Source organism: Notolabrus celidotus, chromosome 18, assembly GCF_009762535.1.
Source record: "Notolabrus celidotus isolate fNotCel1 chromosome 18, fNotCel1.pri, whole genome shotgun sequence".
Lineage (NCBI taxonomy): Eukaryota > Metazoa > Chordata > Actinopteri > Labriformes > Labridae > Notolabrus > Notolabrus celidotus.
The window spans coordinates 8,152,030-8,165,014 of record NC_048289.1 but is presented as its reverse complement, the minus strand read 5'-3'; the positions used below and the strand labels follow the sequence as shown (position 1 = coordinate 8,165,014).

At 42.9% G+C, this 12,985-nt stretch overlaps 1 protein-coding gene across 1 annotated transcript in view; it reads left to right on the top strand.

Moving 5' to 3' along the window:
• dnah9 (dynein, axonemal, heavy chain 9) overlaps window positions 1-12,985 on the top strand; it is a 229,109-nt gene that overhangs the window by 89,854 nt on the left and 126,270 nt on the right. The window contains exons 38-41 of the mRNA XM_034707459.1: window positions 1,298-1,508; window positions 1,629-1,756; window positions 9,697-9,805; window positions 12,462-12,609. Of these exons, the coding sequence (XP_034563350.1) occupies window positions 1,298-1,508; window positions 1,629-1,756; window positions 9,697-9,805; window positions 12,462-12,609 (596 nt within the window). The remainder of the gene's footprint in view (window positions 1-1,297; window positions 1,509-1,628; window positions 1,757-9,696; window positions 9,806-12,461; window positions 12,610-12,985) is intronic.

Sequence of the window (12,985 nt, the reverse complement as noted above, 5' to 3'; positions counted from 1 at the left end):
ACAGCACAGAGCAGGACCGCAAGAAAGCAGGAGTAATGTGACTAAGCTTTTCCTGCGGTAATTACTGCATTAATGATGATCCTCCTCCTCTCCTCATCCATGTTGTCTTCATGGTCCTCTAAATAACCTCTGACCTGTTGACTCCAGGCCTGGCTCCGCTCATTATGATGGTTTGTTGTTGTAGTTAAGTGAAGTATGATCTGGTGATAACAACACGGAGTGTTTTATTCTAAAAATTAACCAGATTTTTAAATGTTGTTTTGGTGCCTGACTTCCTGTCCTACTTAATCTGCTCTGTTGAGATTGATGCGTCGTGCTCCGGCATCTGGCAAAAATAGAAGTCTTGCGTATCTGATCCAGGGGGTTCCGACCTGCCGGATCAGAGACGTAGCCGGAACTCAACAGAGCAGATCCAGTGGGAGTTAATACTATAACGTTATTGCAAATGATTACTACTTTTGCAAAGCCAATGTAAGCTGCTACAGACTTAGAAGTTGTGCCCAAATTCAAGAGCTGCATTCTTCAAAGGGCATCTAAAACGACCTGTTGCCTCACAGCGGCACGTCAAAGGATGCAAAGAAGGATGCAATGTAGGATGTACTAGATGCACCAATCAGTCAATCTTCATTCATAAAGTGCCAAATCACAACAATGTTATCTGAGGACTCTTTTCAAACAGAGCAGATCTAGACCGTACTCTATGTTCTATTATCAACAAAGATCCAACATCAAGACAGGATAAGATCCAGTCCCATCTTACAGACAGGACGCAGATCTCATCTTAATCCACCATGAGCAGAGCACTTTGCAGCATTTAACAAGTTACAGTGGCAAGGACAAACTTCCTTTAACAGGCCGAAACCTCCAGCAGGACCAGACTCATTTTAGACACACATCTGCTGAGACTGTATGCATCACTCCACCTTTGTACTTTCACTTGCTACCGTAACAGTGCAGTATATGGTCCCAGTGTGTGGTTTTACACAGCGTAATGGCACTGTAGAAGATACATTCACAAGCGCAGCACTGTTCTGTGCTACCAGCTCCTGCGTTTCCTCTGATACCTCTCTTAAGCATGTTACTACACTTCTTAACAGCTCAGCAGCAGAGCGTCTTTGTCTACACCTCCTCCGTGATGGTTACATCCATCGTTAGGCACAAAAGAGATGAACCAGTCCCATCATGAACTTGTGTAAAAGGAGCTGCTGAAACATCTATTGATGGAAACATGTTTTGCAACATCTCACACTTTCTAGGAATGTTGATACAGCATTTCCTCTTTGGGTGTATCTCATAGGTGGTGCAGTTGGAGGAGTTGCTGGCAGTGCGTCACTCTGTGTTTGTCATTGGCAACGCGGGCACAGGAAAGAGCCAGGTGCTGAGATCACTGCAGAGGACTTATCAGAACATGAAGCGCAGGCCTGTCTGGATGGATCTTAACCCGAAGGCTGTGACCAATGACGAGCTGTTTGGCATCATCAATCCATCAACCAGAGAGTGGAGAGATGGTGAGTCCCTAAATGAAGTGATTAATGCATGGACTGTATATATGTACATACCACTTAGCTTAGAGCATCTGATTTCAGTGAACTGAAGCAAATATCTTGAATGAAAACTTCTCTTTTCAGGTCTCTTCTCTAATATCTTGCGAGAGCTTGCAAATGTCAGCCATAATGGACCAAAGTGGATTGTTCTGGATGGAGACATTGACCCGATGTGGATCGAGTCACTCAACACAGTCATGGATGACAACAAGGTGTGAGTGAGCTGAGTGTGTGTGAATTGGATGCCTTTTATGCAGTGTCTAAATGACTTCACTGAGTGTTGTCCACTTGATCAGTATTCAGATATGAAGAGGATGATGTTTTTGAGTCATCACAGCTGTGACGGAGCAGTCACCTATTTGTACTGTGGACAAGAGGATGAATGTTGGTGTCTGTGCATGGAATCTCTATTTACATCTAGTATATTTATTTACGGTGCATAAAGGAATTCAAATCAGAAAATCTGTTCTTGGAAGTCTGAACTTCGTCTGGCAGGTGTTCTGGTTTCTGTTTGTAGTACTTTGGTAGTCTGAGTAGAATTCAAGTATCAGGTTTCAGCAGACTTTGGTGTCTGCAGGAAAAACAGTTTGTATGGATAGCATAAGAAGGAGGAACACAATCCAGCATAATGACATCCAGCAGGGTTCCCACACGTCCTGGAAAACCTGGAAAACAGTTGACCAGTTTTCCAGTACTGGGAAACACCTGGAAAATGGGAGAAAAAGTAAAATGTCCAGGAAAATCACATATAGTCCTGGAAAATTATTCCAACATGTCTGCGTGCGACCTGACCCTATTAACAAAACACATCCCCATTCACTGAAAGTTGAGTGCATGCTGTGCTGGAAAAGACGTCGACACTGCGCAACTTTTTTCACATCTTTTCTCCTTCACTCGGTCATAATCATGCATTCACAGAAAACGGGGGTATATTGTCTAGTTTTATGGTACATGAACCTTGTAGAGTGCTCTTTTGATTCAAAGAGTCTTATATTTAAGTTATAGTGTGACCAGTGGAGTCGGGCAGAGAGCTTGGGGGTCTGTGCCTCACAACTTTCTCTGCAGGCTGAGAGCTCAATGACCATACTCTGGCTCAGTTGTTCTCAAAGTGGGGTCCGCGAACCATAGCGTGGGGGTCTGTGAAATAATTTGAATACATTTCTAATAAATTATAAAATTGTGCTGTGTCATTACAAAACAGCATACACCATTGTTATAATACCATTTGGTGGCTCGAAGGGATATGTGAGTCTTGCTACTTGCTACAGCCGGCTCTTTCGACTCCCGCACGACTCTTAATTTAGGATCTTTTGTAGCTGTATGTTTTACCTTAACTTTGCAAAAACTAATGGTTTGTGTTGAAAACCATCTTACGTACAGTGTTTTTATGAGAAGACTTATACTTGACCAATTTGGTGCATTTATTCTTTTACAAAACCATTCTTACCCTAACCCAGGGTTAGGTTATGATTCGAGTAGGGTTAGGATTAGAGTTAGGGTTAGGATTTTGGTTGGAATTATGGTTTGGGTTAGGATTAGGGTTGGGATTAGGGTTAGGATTAGGGTAAGGATTAGGGTAAGGATTAGGGTTAGGGTTAGGGTCAGGATTAGGGTTAGGGTTGGGATTAGGGTTAGGGTTAGGATTAGGGTTAGGATTAGGATTAGGGTTAGGGTTGTGATTAGGATTAGGGTTAGGGTTAGGATTAGGATTAGGGTTAGGGTTGTGATTAGGATTAGGGTTAGAGTTAGGGTTGTGGTTAGGATTAGGGTTACGGTTGGGATTAGGGTTAGAGTAGGGTTGGGACTAGGGTTAGGGTTTAGTGTTAGGGTCAGGATTAGGGTTAGGGTTGGGATTAGGGTTAGGATTAGGGTAAGGATTAGGGTAAGGATTAGGGTTAGGGTTAGGGTCAGGATTAGGGTTAGGGTTGGGATTAGGGTTAGGGTTAGGATTAGGGTTAGGATTAGGGTTAGGGTTAGGGTTAGGATTAGGGTTAGGGTTAGGATTAGGATTAGGGTTAGGGTTGTGATTAGGATTAGGGTTAGAGTTAGGGTTGTGGTTAAGATTAGGGTTAGGGTTGGGATTAGGGTTAGAGTAGGGTTGGGACTAGGGTTAGGGTTAGGATTAGGGTTAGGGTTAGGATTAGGGTTAGGGTTAGAGTAAGGGTTAGGGTTAGAGTAGGGTTGGGATTAGGGTTAGGATCAGGGTTAGGGTTAGGGTTAGGATTAGGATTAGGGTTAGGGTTGTGATTAGGATTAGGGTTAGAGTTAGGGTTGTGGTTAGGATTAGGGTTAGGGTTGGGATTAGGGTTAGAGTAGGGTTGGGACTAGGGTTAGGGTTAGGATTAGGGTTAGGGTTAGGATTAGGGTTAGAGTAAGGGTTAGGGTTAGAGTAGGGTTGGGATTAGGGTTAGGATTAGGGTTAGGGTTAGGATTAGGGTTAGGGTTAGGGTTAGGATTAGGGTTAGGGTTAGGGTTGTGTTAGGGTTAGGGTTTAGGGTTGGGATTAGGGTTAGGGTTAGGGTTGGGATTAGGATTAGGGTTAGGATTAGGGTTAGAGTAAGGGTTAGGGTTAGGGTTGTGATTAGGGTTAGGGTTGGGATTAGGGTTAGGATTAGGGTTAGGGTTAGGATTAGGGTTAGAGTAAGGGTTAGGATTAGGGTTAGGATTAGGGTTAGGGTTAGGGTTAGGGTTAGGATTAGGGTTAGGGTTAGGGTTAGGGTTAAGGTTAGGGTTAGAGTAAGGGTTAGGGTTAGAGGGTTAGGGTTAGGGTTAGGGTTAGAGTAAGGGTTAGGGTTAGAGTAGGGTTGGGATTAGGGTTAGGATTAGGGTTAGAGGGTTAGGGTTAGGGTTAGAGTAAGGGTTAGGGTTAGGGTTAGGGTTAGGGTTAGGGTTAGAGTAAGGGTTAGGATTAGGGTTAGGGTTAGGGTTAGGGTTAGGGTTAGGGTTAAGGTTAGGGTTAGGGTTAGGGTTAGGGTTAGAGTAAGGGTTAGGATTAGGGTTAGGGTTAGGGTTAGGGTTAGGGTTGTGTTAGGGTTAGGGTTTAGGGTTAAGGTCAGGATTAGGGTTAGGGTTGGGATTAGGGTTAGGATTAGGGTAAGGATTAGGGTAAGGATTAGGGTTAGGGTTAGGGTCAGGATTAGGGTTAGGGTTGGGATTAGGGTTAGGGTTAGGATTAGGGTTAGGATTAGGGTTAGGGTTAGGGTTGGGATTAGAGTTACGGTTAGGGTTGGGTTAGGGATAGGGTTACGACTAGGGTTAGGGTTAGAACCAGAACTAAATTTTAAGCAAACAGAACCAGAACCAAACTCAAACAAACCCAACCATAACTGAACCATAACCGAACCATAACCGAACCAAAATTGAACCAAAACCGAACCAGACCCGAACCATAACCTTTCCAAAACTGAACCAGAACCGAACTTGAACCAGACACGAACCGAACCAGAACAGAACCAGAACCAAACTCAAGCGAACCTAATCAGAACTGAACCAGACCCGAACCAGAACCGAACCAGAACCGAACCAGAACCATAGCAGAACCGAACCAGAACCGAACCAGAACCGAACCAGAACCAGAACCAGAACAGAACAGAACCAGAACCCTACCAGTACCGAACCAGAACCAAACTCAAGAAAACAGAACCAGAACCAAACTCAAGCAAACAGAACCAGAACCAAACTGGTTGGGGTTAGGGTTAAGGTTAGGACTAGGGTTAGGGTTAGAACCAGAACTAAATTTTAAGCGAACAGAACCAGAACCTAACTCAGGCAAACCCAACCAGAACCGAACCAGAACCAAACCAAAACCGAACCAGAACCGAACCAGAACCGAACCAAAATTGAACCGAAACCGAACCAGACCCGAACCAGACCCGAACCAGAACCGAACCAGAACCGAACCAGAACCTTACCAAAACTGAACCAGAACCGAACCAGAACCACACCCGAACCAGAACAGAACCAGAACGAAACCGTACCAGAACCGAACCAGAACCGAACCAGAACCGAACCAGCACCGAACCAGAACCAAACTCAAGCAAACAGAACCAGAACCAAACTTAAGCGAAACCAATCAGAACCGAACCAGACCCGAACCAAACCGAACCAGAACCATACCAGAACCGAACCAGAACAGAACAAGAACTTAACCAAAACTAGAACAGAACAGAACCAGAACCCTACCAGTACCGAACCAGAACCGAACCAGAACCAAACTCAAGAAAACAGAAACAGAACCAAACTCAAGCAAACAGAACCAGAACCAGAACCAAACTTTAGCACAGAACCAGAACCAAACTGGTTGGGGTTAGGGTTAGGGTTAGGGTTGGGATTAGTGTGGGGTTAGGATTAGGGTTAGGGTTAGGATTAGGGTTCGGGTTAGGATTAGGGTTAGGATTAGGGTTAGATTAGAGATTAGAGTAAGGGTTAAGGTTTTGGTTAGGGTTAAGGTTAGGACTAGGGTTAGGGTTAGAACCAGAACTAATTTTTAAGCAAACAGAACCAGAACCTAACTCAGGCAAACCCAACCATAACCGAACCAGAACCAAACCAAAACCGAACCAGAACCGAACCAGAACCGAACCAAAATTGAACCAAAACCGAACCAGACCCGAACCAGAACCGAACCAGAACCTTACCAAAATTAAACCGAACCGAACCAGAACAGAACCAGAACGAAACCGAACCAGAACCGAACCAGAACCAAACTCAAGCAAACAGAACCAGAACCAAACTTAAGCGAACCCAATCAGAACCGAACCAGACCCGAACCAAACCGAACCAGAACCATACCAGAACCGAACCAGAACCGAACAAGAACTTAACCAAAACTAGAACAGAACAGAACCAGAACCCTACCAGTACCAAACCAGAACCAAACCAGAACCAAACCAGAACCAAACTCAAGAAAACAGAACCAGAACCAAACTCAAGCAAACAGAACCAGAACCAGAACCAAACTTTAGCACAGAACCAGAACCAAACTGGTTGGGGTTAGGGTTAGGGTTAGGGTTGGGATTAGGGTTAGGGTTAGGGTTAGGATTAGGGTTCGGGTTAGGATTAGGGTTCGGGTTAGGATTAGGGTTAGGATTAGGGTTAGGGTTGTGATTAGAGTTAGGGTTAGGGTTGTGATTAGGATTAGGGTTAGGATTAGGGTTAGGGTTAGGATTAGGGTTAGGGTTAGGATTAGGGTTAGGATTAGGGTTAGGATTAGGGTTAGGGTTAGGGTTAGGGTTGTGATTAGGGTTAGGGTTGGGATAAGGGTTAGGGTTAGGATTAGGGTTAGGATTAGGGTTAGGATTAGGGTTAGGACTAGGGTTAGGGTTAGGATTAGGGTTAGGGTTAGGATTAGGGTTTGGGTTAGGGTTGTGATTAGGGTTAGGGTTGGGATTAGGGTTAGGGTTAGGATTAGGGTTATGGTTAGGATTAGGGTTAGGGTTAGGATAAGGGTTAGGACTAGGGTTAGGGTTGGGATTAGGATTAGGGTTAGGATTAGTGTTAGAGTAAGTGTTAGGATTAGAATTAGGATTAGGGTTAGGGTTAGGATTAGGGTTAGAGTAGGGTTGGGATTAGGGTTAGGGTCAGGATTAGGGTTAGGGTTGGGATTAGGGTTAGGGTTAGGGTAAGGGTTAGGGTCAGGGTTAGGGTTGGGATAAGTGTTAGGGTTAGGATTAGGGTTAGGATTAGGGTAAGGATTAGGGTTAGTACCTACGCAGAGGCCTACGCACGTAGCTGACGTGCACCTCCTCCAAAATTTAACTACGCGTAGAGCCGACGCGGACCACAAGCTCTGTGATTGGTCCGCTCGACGGCTTTGTCTTTCCCGCATTCACAGCATTTCCGGGATCCCGGACATCGGCCACACATCGGCCGTGTATTTCATCTCCTCCTCTCTATTCTTCATGTAATCATGTCTGTATGATAAACAGCAACATGTATCAGCTGTAGATTAACATAACACGCTCTGAATCGATGTAGAAAAATAAACAGAGATCGTAGCAGGACCGGAAGCAGGCGACCGGCTATCAGAGAGACCACACTGCCCTCAAGCGTTTGCTGCGCTACACGGACACATCGACGCACAAGTATGTGGGGCTCATGTCCGCGTCAGCCCCTGCTGCGTAGGGGAGACGCAGAAGTATAAATCAGCCTTTAGGGTTAGGGTTGGGTTAGGGTTAGGACTAGGGTTAGGGTTAGAACCAGAACTAAATTTTAAGCAAACAGAACCAGAACCAAACTCAAGCAAACCCAACCATAACCGAACCAGAACCGAACCAGAACCGAACCAAAATTGAACCAAAACCGAACCAGACCCGAGCCTGACCAGAACCAAACCGTACCAGAACTGAACCAGAACCGAACCAGAACCGAACCAGAACCGAACCAGAACCGAACCAGAACCAGAACCAAACTATAGCAAACAGAACCAGAACCAAACTGAAGCAAACAGAACCACACTGGAGCCAACATTATTAATGTCCTCAGGTTGACATTTAGAAAAATCAGATGCCTCAGCTTGGATGGGCTGATCCGATTTCTCCTCTCAGTGAGTATTTGCCCGGTCTTCAAGAAGACTCTCTCTTAAGGAACAGATGTAGCCAGGATACACAGCCTCCCCTCCATCAACTGTATCCTATTTCCTCACATATGATTTGCAGCATGGCTCTCTCTCGATGCGAGCCGGCTCTTCAGATTCACTATAAAGCATCGGCTCTCAGAGCCGCAGCTTTTGATCATGACACATCACTAATGTGCTTAATCTGTGTTACAATTATGAGGGGGCCTTGGACATTTTTCTCACCTGTAAGGGGTCCCTGGCTCCAAAAAGTTTGAGAACCCCTGCTCTAGCTAGTAGGAGTGCAAACTCCCAATAGTGAAAACAAACGGAACAAGAAGAGCGACACAGCTGCACAGAAACTCCACGTTGTAGACATCGCATTTTTTCTTAGCTCATTTTATATTTTTTGGGAAAAGAGAAAGCTGAGATGTTGCCAATCATTGTTACTTGGTTGCACTAATAAAGTGAAGTGCTGTACATCTGTGGTTGCATTATTCTATTATCAATTTGCCATAATTTTTAAGTATGTAAGAGATGATTTCATTGATAGCCATAGACTACATGTCTTTCAATGTAGACTTCCATTGAGAGGAACATATTAGACTATTTAGGAACTAAATTAGGAACTAAATTTAGACTGTCATACCAGCTTGATCATCACTGGAAATGTCCTGGAAATTGATCTCTGGAAAAGAGTGGGAACTCTGATCAAGGCTCCCATTGTTGGTAATCTGAGGATGATTTATTTCTCTAAACAGATATCTGCATGAAGAACAACTAACAATCTGTTCTAGATACAACATTTACACTGAGACACAAATCTGCTTGAAGCTGTGTCAATAAAGACAATCAGCGTTCAGATTTCCTGACTTCTTGGAATGCATCAGAAATAATGGATCTTACCTCAATTCAACAAACATTTGAGTAGTTTTCTTCTCCTCTTGAGGACAGACCGGAAGAAGCTTGACTTTTCACTTTTGACTAATCTGCATCATGATGTTGTTATTTCAGCAAACTTAAGACCCGTTAATTACAAGAAAATCACATGTGGAACTTACTATTTACAGTGAAACTGAGACTCACCAGATGAATAGATGCTCCTCCGGGATGTAATGCACCAAGAAATGACACTCTATTTCTCAGACATATCTGGAAGGAGGAATTTAATGTCAATTTATTTCACTTTTGTAAACAATGCAGTGCCTTTTCTGGAAGCCATTTGTTCTAACCACTGGATATTGAAGCATCTTTTGAACTTACACAGTGAAACTGAGACTCACCAGAAACAGAGAACAGGCACTCCTCATTGAGACGTAATGTGCCAAGAAAAGACTGTTTTTCGTGCAGAAAAGAAAGTCTTGGCTGGGAATCGTTTATTCTTAAGCATCAGCTTCACCAGAATGCCCACATAGTTGGCCAACGAATCCCAGAGGCATATATTGTCCTCATGGGCTCCAAGATTAGTGTGTATTCGATTCTAATAATAGTGGAAGTATCTGAGGGAAGCAGGTGATATAACCCAGGAGAAGGCTGTGCAAAACGCAACATGAATACTTAATATAAGCAACATGTAAACCTGCCGTCTCCTTCTTTCAGGTTCTGACTCTGGCCAGTAACGAGCGTATCCCTCTGAACCCGACCATGAGGCTGCTGTTTGAGATCAGCCACCTCCGCACTGCTACCCCCGCCACTGTTTCCAGAGCAGGTAGGGCAGGCTTTCTCTTCTTGTGTCTCATCATTTTCTCCAATAAAGGAAATACATAAATGTATGTACAATCCAGGTTTTCATTAAGTTAATATTAAACAACACTGGCTGACTAAGGGGCTGACAATCATAAAAAGGGCAAGACAAGAACACAACACAAAGACCAAATCAATCAAAGGACAGAAGAAACAACGTGTGATATATTTATCAGGAGCATAATAAGCAGAATCATTGAATTAGCCCTCTAAAAACCCAAAAGCCTCTTTAAGATTAATTCATATTATATAAGATTTGAAGTATTAAAATAAATGTTCTTCAAATAAGAGATGTTACATTTCATGCTGCTAATGCAGCCATAAAGAGCTCCTTCAATTTATTCATAACTGTTAAGTCATTACTTTATCAGTAGGCTACTCAGCCCACACATTAGTTTTTTCAGTTGTCAGTTCAGACATGCATATTTTATTAAACAGTGTTGATTCAGGCTGTTTGAGACATGACTGGAGAATCAAACTGAATACAAACAATTGTTTATTTTGACATCTTTTTGACACTTTTTTTTTTTTACTGCAAACCAAAGAGTAATTAATTAACCAAACAATCCTAATCCTCCCATCACTCAGTATCCACCACCAACAATTTAATGCTCTTCACAAGGGAAGAGCATTGTTTTTTTATGTTGATGAACAACCTCGTCACATTGCAGCACATCATTGACCTGTTACTGATGAAGAGAGAAGGTTAAAAAGCCCTGTTATATCTTCTTTTGTTGTCATTAACTGTGCCCAGCTGATCGTATAAGTTAGTCTTGATGGTTTTGATACGCCAAGACTATAACACTAAGCTTCCTCCTCGCACATCTCAGACTGATCAAACACATTTAAACTTTAAAACATACTGCTGATGGAGAAAGTCAACAGAGATGACACACAGTGAGGAGGAACAGAGAAAGACAAGGCACAAGAGAGAAGAGGTGTGTGTGTGTGTGTGTGTGTGTGTGTGTGTGTGTGTGTGTGTGTGTGTGTGTGTGTGTGTGTGTGTGTGGTGTGTGTGTGTGTGTGTGTGTGTGTGTGTGTGGTGTGTGGTGTGTGTGTGTGTGTGAGGGGGAGAGAACCACAATAATGAGCAGATTACAGATTTTGTGAGTACAAAACTAAATAGAATATGGAGAACTAGCCACTGTAAACAGAGTAGTATATTTTGTGTACCTGGTAGTTCACACTGTTTACTTTGTCAGCCACAACAAGCTATCAACCACAACATTTATAATGTATGTAGAGAGAAAAGTAACATAGATGACTTGGTTATTACATTGCAATTAAATATTAGATGGTTAGTGTCAGAGCTATTTGTAGATGTTAGTTTACAAAAAACATTTTGTAGCTCACAATCCCCAAATGATTTTCCTGACTGGCCCTCTTTGCTTCTGGAGTTGATAGTGCAGCTTTGAGTAGAATTCAAGTGATTAACATCTGATAAGTTTAAGAAATTCTGCCTCCTATTTAAGTTTGTATTCAACATAGCAACTTAATATCTCAGTGAAAGTTCTGAAACGAGTGTGTTTATGATGCAAAAACACCGTCTATTATTTTGTCTGGTAAAGAAATGATTGGTCGGGGGATTTTTTTCATCAACCTGCCAACTTGGCTGGTGAGTCAAAAAGTAAATTTATGGATTCTGGATGTGATACGACATGATGCAATATACTTTACTGTCTCTGTGGGGAAATTTATCCTGGACTGAAGTGCGTACATGTATCTGCCTCCATTGGAGTGATAATAAATACAGTGATAAAACAAACATCAATCCAGATGTAAACAGAGAAGCACATAAAATGAAAAGCACAAACAAAATATGATATGTACACTGTCTATGACTGCTTTCTTGAAACATAGACACTGTTATGTTACAGTTAAATTAATTGCACTTTTTTTTTTTTTTTTTAAGTAGTGAAATATACAGTAAGTCTATGAAGGTTCTCTGTCATCCAGGTCATAGTAATTCAAAGCTTGATCCGAAAAAGCAACTGGATTTCTACCAAGTCCAGTTTCCAATTTCTTGTTTGTTTCCAAAAGCATAAACCTCTCAGTGAGCCGCAACAAAACGCTTACTGGATTATAACATCAGACTGAAATCACACAACAGATCAGCTGCTGCAGGCGGTGAATGACAAAATATTGATTGATAGGTTGATATCTATCCACAGGATGAGCATCAGCTGATACTGATAAACATCTGATATGTCAATACATCCCTAATTGCAGATTGACCTTATTCTGAAGTTTAAAAAAACCCATTTATATTCATGTTTCATCACACTGCTGTGCCAAGTACTTGATTCTGATTAGTCCTCACATTGCAACATTTCCAAGCAGCAGTCTGTTATTTCTTGATAATAGACTGTTGCCATGAAGAACAGACCGTTGGTATGCATGCAGCTGTAATCACAAACTCAGAAGGACGAACTGTAATCATGTCAATGCACAGAAAGAAGTGTGGATAATTTCATGCTGGGTGTTTTGGGGGAAAAGGAGAAACTGGTGGTTGAGTACAGTATGATCCCCATTTACATGCTCAAGACTTGTGATACTGTTAATTTCAGTGTTGAACCACGAATGAAAAGCAGCCAAAGTTTATTTTCTGTTTCTCCTTCTAGGTATCTTGTACATAAACCCAGCAGACCTGGGCTGGAACCCGCCCGTCTCCAGCTGGATCGACAGACGGGAGGTCCAGTCAGAGAAGGCCAACCTGACCATCCTGTTTGACAAGTACCTCCCCTCCTGCCTGGACACCCTCAGGATGAGGTAACTCATATCCTCAGCAGCTCTGGCTGCGTTACGGTCCAGATGACGCAGGATGTTTGGGTGTGATATAACTTGGAGGGGGGGTGATGGGCTAAAGTGGGCAGACACAAACAAGGACTGACTCAGAAAAACTGGACGGCGTCCTGCATCCTATTGTACAGGACCACTCGCCTCCTCCAACACCTCCATCACCACAGCAGCTGAACAGACAACAACAGGATGCAGAGGAGGAATATTTAGTCCTCACTGTTGTGCCAAAAAAACACAGAAAATGCACCACTGTGCACCTACCATAATAACAGGATATACTTAGATACTTCTCATCCACATCTCTAAAGTAACTCTGCTTTGCTTTATGAAAAGAATATTTTTTTCT